Source organism: Aquarana catesbeiana, linkage group LG09, assembly GCF_042186555.1.
Source record: "Aquarana catesbeiana isolate 2022-GZ linkage group LG09, ASM4218655v1, whole genome shotgun sequence".
Taxonomy (NCBI): domain Eukaryota; kingdom Metazoa; phylum Chordata; class Amphibia; order Anura; family Ranidae; genus Aquarana; species Aquarana catesbeiana.
The window spans coordinates 125,979,417-125,991,904 of NC_133332.1; the positions used below are offsets into that span (position 1 = coordinate 125,979,417).

Genomic DNA, 12,488 nt, shown 5'->3' on the forward strand with positions numbered 1-12,488 from the left:
AATGGCTGAGATCGCTGACTGGAGTGTTCGGGGGGGTCCCCCTGTCAGAACATAATAGCACAGCAGGGGAGATCACTGTACTAACATGGGCATGAGACAGTTAGTAGAGCGGCTCCTCTCGAGTTCTCAATTTTTTTTTACATTCAGCCTGCTGGGTTGAACGAAAAAAAAAAACTACTAGTGTGTACGTCATTTAACTCTTTGATTCATGGAGCCTGATTTACAAAATAAACTAAAGCTTGACTATCTGTAATTGTTCTGCCTTTTCCCTCCTCACATAGCTTATTACATTAACTCCCACAGCTCACCCTATTGTGCGTACAATGGGTTGTTTTAAATTGCTTCTTAGGGCTAAGTCCAGCAAGGCTTTTTGGATGGCTGGGTCACGAAACCCATTCCTATGAACTGTATCCCTAGGTCTGGCTCTGGGTGTTATCTCAAAAGCTCCATACTGCGTTTGGTAGATTTTAGCATTTTTCATGGTGATCTGTGTTATTCATTGTCTTCTCTTCTATCCTGAGATCTGTACATCAAGGGAAGCCTTTGAGATGCAAAAAGCACCAGGCAATGCAGAAGCTTCTCCTCGAGCTCAACAGTGGTTCCATGCTTAGAGATTGGTGGGGGTGTTGAGGTATTCTATCTCTTTGGGGACAATAGCTGAGGCAACCAATAAATATTGTTCTTTAGAGATTATTTTTTAGTCAAATAACTTTTTATTCAAATAGTTCAGGAAAAAAATTACAGATGAACAATATATACTATCAATAGACATAATGCAGTAATTAGGCAATACAGAAATGCCATTGAGTAATCGTTTGAGGAAATTCAGACATTTTAAAAAAGTGCAAGTAATACAGTAGAACTAATTATTAGAAGGCCACTTCAGAACCTGGGGATGCCATAATACTAAAAAAAGAACAAGATAATGCAACTATGGAAATAACATGAGAGGGAAATATAAGGGAACTCCAGACATGGTCCACTCAAGATAAGAGATTTCAAGAATTATGGGAGTTACAAGGATTCCAGAGGATGATGGAGAGCAGATAAGCTGAACAGGATATTGTGTTTTAAGGGCTCTCAGGGCTTTTTAGAGATCTAATATTAGAGATTTCCTTAAGGGTAAGGTTTGCCATAGGGTTTTGCATTAAGGTTAATGATTGGGCAAAAGCTTTGAATTTTTACAAATACATTTTTATGTTAAAGCCCCACTTCAGAGTGTTGTTAAATATACCCATGCAATGGGGTCCTCCTTTGCTATATTGGTTAGGAGGGGATGAAAATAAATGAAAATACTTACCCTATTCCTTGCAACCACAGGCTTCCTCTTCTACATGTGACCAGTTTCCCAAAGCCATTTCATTTCACTGCCTGGTTGGTTGCAGCTCTATGATGTCATCAAGTACAATACAGGACCAGGTCGTCACTGCATGAGTAGATTTAACAGCAGCGTTGAGTTGAGCTTTGAGGTTAAGGGTTAATTCTTAGCATTAAATGTGAGGGATATGTAAAGGTTAAGTGGTTGGTCCAGGCTTTGTAGTCATTTTAAATGTTATGTTTAGTATTAAGGAAAAACGTTAACTACTTGATGACCAGTCATGTACGTCACCGGTCTTTAAGTGGTTGTACTGGGAAGATGCCTGCAGCTGCAGGCATTACCCCAGTATAGTTTTTTAGAGCCGGCTGTCAGTTCTCTTGTAATAGCAATCGGAGCGGCTGACCTTCTACGGCTTGCTCAGGCTCTCCCGTCCCACTGGGAGACCCAAACGACTAGCAAGCATGTCCACTGGCTGGCTGGACAGACGAAAAAAGCCAGGATTGGCTTTGATTGGCTCTCCGCTAGTGTAACCGGAAGCAATGACATGACATCACTTCCGGTTTACCTGGATGTCAATGGCACCGTTTTTAAAAAAATCAAAAGCAGTCAATAACACTGATCTTAGTGTTTTGAATGCTTTTAAGGGCAGAGGGGGGATTTGGGGTTAGGATCCCAGATCTCTCCATAAAGAGTACCTGTGACATGCCTATTGCTGTTACAAGGATGTTTACATTCCTTGTCATAGCAATAAAAGTAATAAAAAAAATTAAAGCAACAGTGTGAAGTAAAAAAAAAAAAATAAAATAGATGAATTACAAAAAAAATTCAAGTGCCCCTGTCCCCCCATGCAAAAGCAAAGATGAGCATCAGTCCGGCCTGCACTCAAAAAGTGATCGTCCCACACATGTGAGATATCATTGCAAATGACAGATCATGGGCAGTAATTCTAGCACCAGACCTTCTCTATCTCCTAAATCTAAAGTGGTAATCTCTAAAGGCTTTTAAAGCGTCACCCGTGGATAGTAAAATTTACATTGTTTGGAGCTGTCCTGCACTCACCCCTTTTTGAAAATCACTACAAAACCTGCTAGACCGTCTTTCTGAGGTGCCTATTCCATTTACTACCAAATTTTTCCTGTTGGGCTTGTCTTCTCTCAACCTAGCTAAACCCTACAAAAGGCTGCTACGTTATGTGCTTACGACTGCCAGATGCTTTGTAGCACTTACTTGGAAAAAGCATACCATTCCCCCTTTAGCTGCTTTGTGTGCTAGAATTAAACATTTAAAATTAATGGAGAAATTGACAGCTAGAATCCATGATAAATCTGTGATCAAAATTGTTACTGAAAAAAATACGTAATTTGTTGCCGCTGCACAATTTTAAAGCATGCCATGTTTGGTATCTATTTACTCAGTGTAACATCAGCTTTAATAGGTTACAAAAAAATTGGGTTATGTGTTTTTTTTTGCATAAAAATTAAGAAAATCAAACTTTTTACCCAAAAATTGCATTTGAAAAACCGCTGCTCAAATACCATGTCACATAAAAAATTGCAAAACCCACCAATGTATTTTCTAGGGCCTCTGCTTTTAAAAATGTTTGGGGGTTCTAATTCATTTTCTTGAGAAAAAAAAAACTGATCGTTACATGTGAACAAAAGGTGCCAGAAAAAAGCCTGGTCTTTAAGTGGTTAAGATTCTGGTTCAGGTTCAGAGTAAATTTTAAAGGTAGTTTAAAATGTTAGGATTTAAGTAACGTTTGAACAGTGACAGGTCCAGACAAATCCAATTGTGAAACCAATGGCAGAAGCTTGCTATCCCCTTGAAAAGTATAACTATTGTGCATATTCAGACCTCATCTATTATTTGCAACACAGATTGTTAGTTGGCTGCTGTGGGCTCCACTTTCTCACCACTTTTCATAAATGAACCATTTTTTTGCCAACATTTTAATAAATACCAAAAACAGATCTTGTGTTGCACTTTTGCATTATTCTTGGCTCCACAGAAAAGGTTTGGGAAACACAATTGATTTTAACCAGAGTGAATCCTATTGAAAGGTGTGTAGGCAATAAAGTCACTTTTAATTTCAGCAGAATCACTTTAATACATGTAAGTAGTAACAATATGAATACCTTACTTTTGTTATTGAAATTCTAGACACAATATAGTTAATGAACCACAATTTGAATCTGGAATGTGAACCTATGATTCATCTCAAGTTTTAGTTTGTTGTAGGATATGCTGATTTAATTGTAAATAATCATAGATAAATACGTGAATCCTGTTGAAAGGTGTGCAGGCAATAAAGTCACTTTTAATTTCCACAGACTCATTTTAATGAATGCAAGTAGTAACAATATCAATATCTTACTTTTGTAATTGAAGCTCCTTAATATTACTAGACAAAATATAGATAATGAACCACAATTTTTTATTGGGAATGTGAACCTATGATCCATCTCAGGTTTCAGTTTGCTTTAGGATATGCTGATTTTATTGTAAATAATCAAAGATAAATATGTGAATCCTATTGCAGGGTATGTAGGCAATAAATTCATTTTTATTTTCCACAGAATCACTTTAATAAATGCAAGTTGTAACAATATAAATATCTTTTTGTAATTTAAGCTTGTTTATATTACTAGACAAAATATAGATAATGAACCACACTTTTAATTGGGAATGTGCACCTTTGATCCATTTCAGGTTTCAGGTTGTTGTAGGATATGCTGATTTAATTGTAAATACTCATAGGTAAATATGGCAAATTACTACAAACTTATTTGTCTCAGAAAAAGAAAAATCTTAAATTTTTTTTTAGAGTGTCAAAAATATCTATATGTCGGATAATAAATAAAGCTATAATGCTCTTTAGATGAAACAAGGGAAAACTACTGCAATGCAGCAACTACTAGAGACCAATCACCTGCTTTAACTTCACAGTGTCCACACGCTCTACACTCACTAGCATACTGAGCCTTTGCTGAAAAAAAGACGCATCGAATTTCAAAGATAGACCATACTTAGAAATTAAGCCAATTTTTTGTGATTTTTTTTATATTGTTTGAGGTTGTATTCTGTGTTGACTACATTGTCCTATTATTATTGTGTATAAATATACATTTTATACTGGTATTTCAATGTGTGTAGTTACTGGCAACTATAGTTATATGCTGTTTTCTCAAATCTCTCAGGAACTGCAGTGGTAAGATATCCCAAACAAAACTCCTTAGAGTGGTCATTACAAAGCCACATTATGGCAATACTCTCCAATGACAGATCCTTCACAATATAAATGTTGTATAAAATAATCATTTAAAGGAGAATGTAGGAGAATGACATCTTTGTTATTGGCTTGTAGGATGAGGTGGAGACACAAACTGCTGTGGTTTAATCATACCAATATTCACTGAATTAATGGTATCACACACAGGTGTTCACCAAACCTACAACAACACGTGCCTATGGAGTTTGGATTCAAAGTATAACTAAAGCCAAAACTTTTTTTTTTTGTCTTTCTGCATCTCATCTGGGGAGATCTCTCTTTACTTCTTCTTCTGTAGACACAACAGAACTTGAAAATAAATATATCCAATGTATTAAAGTTCCCTCTTAGACAGTGGTCACCACAACAGATATCCCAATTGGAAAACTTCTCAATTCTCATTCTAGTGACAATTACACTTTTGGATTCACTGTCATTTTCAATCCAAGAGACAATGGTCACTAGGAAAAATAGATAGGGCCACATTGAGGACACAGACAGCAATAAAAACTGCTGAGTAAAACTGCGTGTTTTACTCAGAAGTGTTGAAGGCACCACATTTTTCCATTCATGATCAATGTAACATGCAGGAGAAAGCTGTATCACAAATACATTTTCACTTAAATGTGGCAGATCTCCCTAGGTTGCTAGTTTCTTTTTTCTTCTAATACTTCCAGAAGATCATCAATCTCTGCTTATAGATATTATGATGGCTTTTTAAGTAAAAAATGCCAGTGCTAAGAAATAAAGGTATGATCAATTATTCCCGGTGCTCAAACTCTACACTTTGATGTACAGTTTTAATAAGAACAAACAAGTATGCTTTGAAGAGAAGCACTTTGGTATTTATAGATATTTGTACGTGGGGAGGCACAAGGCAAAATTTCAGACTTTAAAAAAATACTATAGAGATTATACCACTTAATACAGCTGAAACCTCTAAAGCAGCTGACGTGTAATTACATTTTAATTGATTAGCTGGACTAAATACACAAACTTATGACTTATGAGTGTATGAGTGACTACTGATATCCATCTTTTCCACATCTTTCAGCTATATTGGAGAGTAAATGGTACTTCCATCTAGCGATGAGGAGTGTACTGATTATTTGTACTCCCATAATACCATAGAGAGTCTGACACTCAGTACACTTCTCTTTGCAAGAGTGAGACTACATTTAGCCTATGGTACAGCTACGATTGCACCAATATAACCACCCTCTTGCAACGATCAATAGAGGGCTGTAGGAGGTAGTGCGGGCTCTGATGCAAATACCACACTTAAGATGGTAGGAGTTCTACTCCTCTAGAAGCATATATACGCACAGTATATTTATTAACTGGGCAGTAGCTTAGGCTGTTTAAGTGATTTCCAACTCCACCCAAGACTATTGGTTGGATAAGTATGCTTTGGTTAGGGCAAAACATAAGTATGCTTTGGTTAGTGGTTCAAGTTTGCCACAAAATCAGGAATCTGCTATTCATGCACGAATGTTCCTACCACCAAAACAAATCACTTGCTGGTAAACTTTGGCTATAGTGGATTATGGTCTTTGATCCAGTCTATTCAATAAAATGCAAGCGTGTCTGTCATGATGGTTCATTAAATATCCATTTTCTGTGGTGCAAATGAAAGACAAGCATGCTTTCATGACAACTGTTACCTTGCGAGAAGTTTGCATTTTCCGTGTGGTCCGTTTCCCTGGCAACGTTATGTCAAATGAGAACTTGAGACTTGAATTGAAATCCATACCTTTATTTCAGGATCAGAAAACAATATGACAATAAAACATTTGCAAAGAAGCCAAAGTAACACAACCTTAAATAGTGTTGAGTATTCAGCGTAAATACCATGGAAGTAGTAGAATAATTTCTCATTGTTCTGACAAAAAAAGTGAAATCTACGTTGATAAGGGTAATGATCTTGGACTGTAGTAAGCCCCCTTTACGTCACTTTATTAAATAAGCATGTTTAACAAAAGATGTTACCTTCTACCAGTATGTTCACAATAATTTTTGGACCAGAAAACACTAGAAAAACAAATTTAACAAACGCACTTTAGGTGCCTTTGATATGTATCTGTGCTAGACAATAGTGTTTCTGGATATATGGTTATCTATGGGGCATAAACAAATGATTTATATGGCTCTGCTCACGATTTTAAAAATGTCTTCCATACTTTCATGCCTATTATGTAACCAAACACATAATGCAACTGCAGGTAACTATTTTATTTTTGCATATTTAAGACTGCATTATGTTATTTGCTTGGAGTATTCCTTTAATAAAGTTTACTATGATAAAGGGTCCGAGATGACAGTAGATGGTTAGGATTTAGGCTCTTATGTTAGTCCTGACAAAGTCACAACAGTTGCATGTTACTTGGCACCAAAAACAATAAATACATACAAGTCTGGTACTTTCTATACAGACAGATTACATAAATCCATTACCATGCTTTGGGGAGAACAGGGGAGACTTTGCTCTGGGGGGATTCTCAGGTCGAGGAGCCACTAATTGCACTGGACGTACTTGCTTGTCAGCCAACTTCTTTAGACTAGCCTGCCGGTTTTCAAACAAATCTCGCATGTTTTCCATCTTCACTTGAACAGCCTCAATCTGAGCCTATTGAGTCAAAATCAAATACATTTTCATAAAACAGCTATAATAGGAATAGTAAGTACAATTCACTGTCTAATGTGGAATTCTCTGTCCTGCTCTAACAAATAATGGTCATACATGCCTTAATGTATGTTAAAGAATATGTCAAGTGAGCAAAAGTGGGCTGACAATGAACAGCTTTTTTGAGGACTCCCACTCTTGGATCACTACAACATAATGCCTAAATATTCTGTAAGTAAAAAAAAGAAAAAAAAACTAGAGGGGCTAAATAGCATCTTTGTGATAACACAGGGAATGTGCAGAGGACACAGAGCAGCTCTGAACTTCTGATAAGGTGAACAGGTTATTTTTGAACTTTCAAAGACATAGACGTAGCACCCTGGAGTTTAGTCAGGCAGCTCCTCACCAAATTCCTTGTCAGGAGTAGTTACTGTAGATAGTTGTTAGAGATCCATTGATTTCTCCCTAAGTTTGGCCTTGTTGTACTTTTCTCTTCTGCCACTAGGTGGCCGGGCACTTGGTGGCATTAGATGTGAGAAGGACATTTCAAGGTCAAGTTATGGGTATATGGGATATCTCAGCCAATGGGCAGAGGTTTTCTTGAATCCCTTGGCCTGCTGGGAGAGCCTATATATTCAGGTGGAGTCAGGTGATCTGTGTTCTGTGCCACCCGGACTGCTGTCTGGATGGACGTGTGTCATCTGCCCTGGACTGCTAGCCAGAGATTGGGCCTATCCCAGGGGCATCTGGCTGCCAGGCTGTGTGAGGGACTATCCAGAAGAAAGAGGGGAGCGCAGGGTTGGGACTGCAGCTTGCAGCCCAACCAAAAGTGCCCCTACGGAGAGCCGCTTTCCATGGGGGCACTCCTGCGGGCGTCCATTGACACAGACAGCAGGACTCGGCCCTGCCCCCCAGCTCCTGTGTCACTGGATTTGATTGACAGCAGCAGCAGCCAATGGCTCCTGCTGCTATCAATCTATCCAATGAGGACCAGAGGCAGCAGCTGGAGCAGCTGTGCTTGTCCCTGTCGCTGGAAAGATTGGGTTCAGATAAGTAAAAGGGGGGCTCTGGGGGGCTGCTGCACTACAGAAGGTTTTTCACCCCAATGCATAAAATGCATTAAGGTGAAAAATCTTGAGGTTTTACAACCCCTTTAATACTAGTTGTACATTTAATAGAACAAAAGGGAACCAAAAGGGTGCAAATAATAGAAGTTCATTGTTACAGTTTACATATACTTTAATGCATGGGCTTTTTGGTATTTTTTAAAGGTGATCATACTGAGCGACATACAGGGCTGTTACTGATAACCTATCCTTCTGGAAATGCCAGTTACCTGGCTGTCAATGTTGATCCAATGGTATCTGTACTTTCTCAGGAATTTACTGAGCATGTTGATCAGGAGTTATGACTTAATTTACTTGATTTTTGTTCCAGTGGGTCAACAAATATTTAAGAGAGAGACCATCAAGTCACAAGCATCACAAGCTCCTGTAATTATCACTGCACAGATTCACTTTAAGGACTAATTCAAACTCCTCTTTGGTTAAACAACTGATATACAGTTTTTTACACAATATTTTAGCCCTACGGATAAATGTTGTAGCATTACAACCTGGAATTAAAATAGATTTAAAGCATTTGTAAAGTAATTTTTTCCCTTCTAAAATAACAAGCATATTATAATTAACTGCTCTGTGCAATGGTATTGTACAGAGCAGGCCTCCCGTTCTTGGGTATCCTGTCAGTGCTCCTGGCTCCTCCTCTTCTCGGTGCGCCACCACAGGAAACCGCTTTCTATTGTGACACACCTGCAGGCTCACTCTTGAGCTGCGCTGTCTGCGTCTATAGGCACAGACAGTGAAGCTTGGCCTGACCCCCGCTCCCTCATCACAGGATTTGACTGACAGCAGTGGGAGCCAATGGCTCTTGCTGGTCTCAGCAAAGCCTGTACGAGCTGGGAGAAAAGGAGAGAGCCGATGCAGACAGGCACATTGCTGGATCAAGATCAGGCTTAGGTAAGTATAAGAGAGGTGAGAGGGCGATACACATACTGAAACATTTTTTACCTTAATGCAGGGAATGCATTAAGGTAAAAAAAATATTTAGGCTTTACAACCAATTTAATTGGAATTTTTTATCACTGGTCTACAGAAAATACAGTAGTTCACAATACTGAGCTGGAAAATGAATCAACATCATTTAAAATAAAAAGCTAAAAAGTCAAGACTGCTTGAATATTATTCTACTAAATAAGAATAGAATTTGCATAGTAAGATAAATTGAGTGCAATTAAATTGACCCTGCCATTAAATCTATGTAATGGGGAAAAAAGCATTCTTGGAATAACTGGACACTTCACAGATCTTGATTTTGGTGTTAGTACTGAGCAATCGAATAAGCCTTTGCAAAAAAAAAAAACAGCCTGGAGGTTCAAACAATCACATGGCAGAAGTGAAGATAAACATGCAGTGAAAGTTTTCTGGTCTGATGAGACCAAAGCAGAACTTCTTGGTTTTACCTACAGTACAAATGAGATGAAAGGCTGACACTGATTGCCCCAGAACACCATGAGTGAACCATGGTGGTGATAACATTATGTTGTATAAATACTTTTCATTGATAGGGACTGGTGACAATGAATGGATCAAAACACAGGGCAGTTCTACAGGAGAACCAGTTTAAGTGTGCAAGCGAATAGGGGCAGATATTCTTTGATCCTGAACATACAGCCAAAACTATAGTGGAGTGGTTTACCACCAAGAAATCTAATGCCTTAGAATGATCCAGTTGAATCCCCAACCTTAGGGTGCATTCACACTTGCAAATGCACCCTGCCGCTAATTATATGGTGGAACTCCAGCAGGGTTGCAGGCACCAGTGGTTCTACTGGGAGAGATAAGCTTGCTTTGTTGGGATATGGCTAACCGAGTACAATCTACGTCATTCAACCCATTCTTAATACAGAAGGTTACCTTTAGCTGTAATATCTGCACTATGAAAAATGCACCTAAATCTTCACCAGTACGTCTTCAAAAACAGCTGTACTTGTGAGATTGTTTTAACACTGAAATCATCATATTTTCAGTTTAGGAAAATGACAAATTTGTCCATTCATCTACATAAAAATTTCAGAAGGTATATAAATACTTTCAAAAATAACAGCCCTCTATGTGGATGGGCACATGATATACAAGACTTTCAAGATATAATCAGTAATTAAGTCATAAGTATAAACTTTTTTCCAGATGTTGTAAATAATGTTGAATTCAGGATTCTGAAAACTAGGTCACAAATCAAGCAGTCTCTCAAGAGTCTTCATTAAAAAATGTACAGCTGCAGCTTTCTGCCTGTTTTGTAGAGCGCTGCCAAAAAAAGCTTTTCAACTATTAAACAGTGTGTAATTCTGATGTATTCATTTTTCCACTGCCACTGTTAGCACTATTGTGCTGTATTGCTTCCATGGCACGCAGAATTGTTTCTGTCCTATGATTTCATTCTGCCCAGTAGCATACATAGCAGGCCATTTTGTGATGTATGAAATTGTAATTGAGGGTTTTATTTACGTATATGTCTAAGCAAAATAAAAAATAAAACATATGCAGTACATTTCTTCAAATATATACACTTTATACTTATTTTATCCTTTTAAATGTGCTGCAAGTACAGAAAAAAACTGGTGATCCTGCTGGGAATCCAGTATGCTCCTAACTACTTGGTGTGAGCTGACACCACTGCTAATGCTGCAAAGAAATATCAAGCAGCGTTCTGTCAGTCCTGACTCTGCTGGACTATGGAACTTTGCCTATTCTTACAGGAACAAGGTAAAATAAAACATAATGCTAGGGCATGATGCAGGGGGTAAAAGGAGGTTTGTGGGTAAATCTGAGTCATGCCTATACAAATCCATTACATGTCTTTCATATGTAGTCCAGGAAATATCCAGTCTGAAAATGGAACAATACTTTGTAATGCTTACAATGTTTGCATACTCATAAATACAGCAGTACGTAACTGTGTATTGGGTAGCGTTCCGGTACAGTTATTGGATTATTATATAGTGACACTAAAGACAACTGTACTGTCTGCTGCACCAATGAATAAGCTACTTTTCTTGGTGGGAAGCTTCTGCATGTAGTTCCTGTATGAAGGGAGGTGCCCTATGACCATGTAAAACAAGGGTGTCCAACCCACGGCCCACAGACAGGTAGCTGTACACACGTACTGAATGTTGGCCAGTTCCTGCTGAACCAGCCTATTTTCTGATTGTGTGTACCCAGCTTTATTGTTAGTCTACTTTATGTGTGGTCCAAGACAATTTCTCTTCTTCCTATGTGGCCCAGAAAGGTCAAAATGTTGGATGCCCCTGATGTAAAGCAACAATGTGCTTAGGCTCAGAGATTCTCAATGGCTTCTCCATATGCAATTACTGAGTTTATGTAATAACATAATAAAACAAAAACTTGCACCGGACATAAACAGTAAGGAACAGGAAGAACCAAATCTTCAAAACAAATGCATCTTATATTGGATTGGGGTAAAAAGGTTGACCAACAAACCATGTACAATTTCGGGAACAAGTCATAGTTCCTGGTTTAGTCCACAGCCAAGCCCATTACAGTGGCTCTAGTTTCTGCATTTCTAATATTCAATTGGAAATTGAGAGAGATAAGTGAGGGGAGTGGTATACTCTGGCAAAATCAGGATTTGTGGTAAGGCTCTCTCCTTCTTAGGCCCTGAGAATACTAAGAAACTGGGGAGGGACTCAATCCAGCCCTGCCTACCCTGAACCGAAGCCTCAAACTTGAGTGGATTTGGCCATTAAAGCGTTTGTTACCTCAATATTTCATATTGCTGATATGTGCCTGCTGTATCATGTACTTGTATGAAAGTATACTGTTCTCGTTGCATTACTTCCTTTATGTGAAATCCCTGGTGTTCCTGTCAGTCCCTCTGCTTTCCTATTAAAAACTGACCACACTAAGCAGGGGAACACACCATGGTCAGTTCTCTAGCTATTAAAAAAGACAAACTGCACTAAATCCTTACCTCTGGCAAAAGCAGCAGCTCTGCTGCAAGATACACACAGTTAATACACAATTATAAAAATAGAGCTGCTCTAAAACATCCACCTAATTTGCGAAAGGTTAATAAATGCATGCAATAAACAACTTTAAATAGTCTGTAGTAGACATTGAAAACACCAAAGATATATTTTGATTTGTAAAGTCCTCTCGTGATCAAGTGGTTCACGCCACACCATAAGGATATCCCTCCAC

General features: G+C 38.3%; 1 protein-coding gene across 6 annotated transcripts in view; it reads right to left on the bottom strand.

Moving 5' to 3' along the window:
- The window catches only part of MCF2 (MCF.2 cell line derived transforming sequence), a 256,235-nt gene that overhangs the window by 89,627 nt on the left and 154,120 nt on the right, over positions 1-12,488 (bottom strand). For all 6 annotated transcript variants that reach the window (XR_012236004.1, XM_073599249.1, XM_073599251.1 and 3 more), the window contains 2 exons: positions 7,041-7,212; positions 6,251-6,339 (listed from right to left, as the gene is read on the bottom strand). Coding sequence is in view for 5 of the 6 variants with exons in the window: in XM_073599249.1 (XP_073455350.1) it covers positions 6,251-6,339; positions 7,041-7,212 (261 nt within the window). In the remaining variant the exon portion in view is untranslated. The remainder of the gene's footprint in view (positions 1-6,250; positions 6,340-7,040; positions 7,213-12,488) is intronic.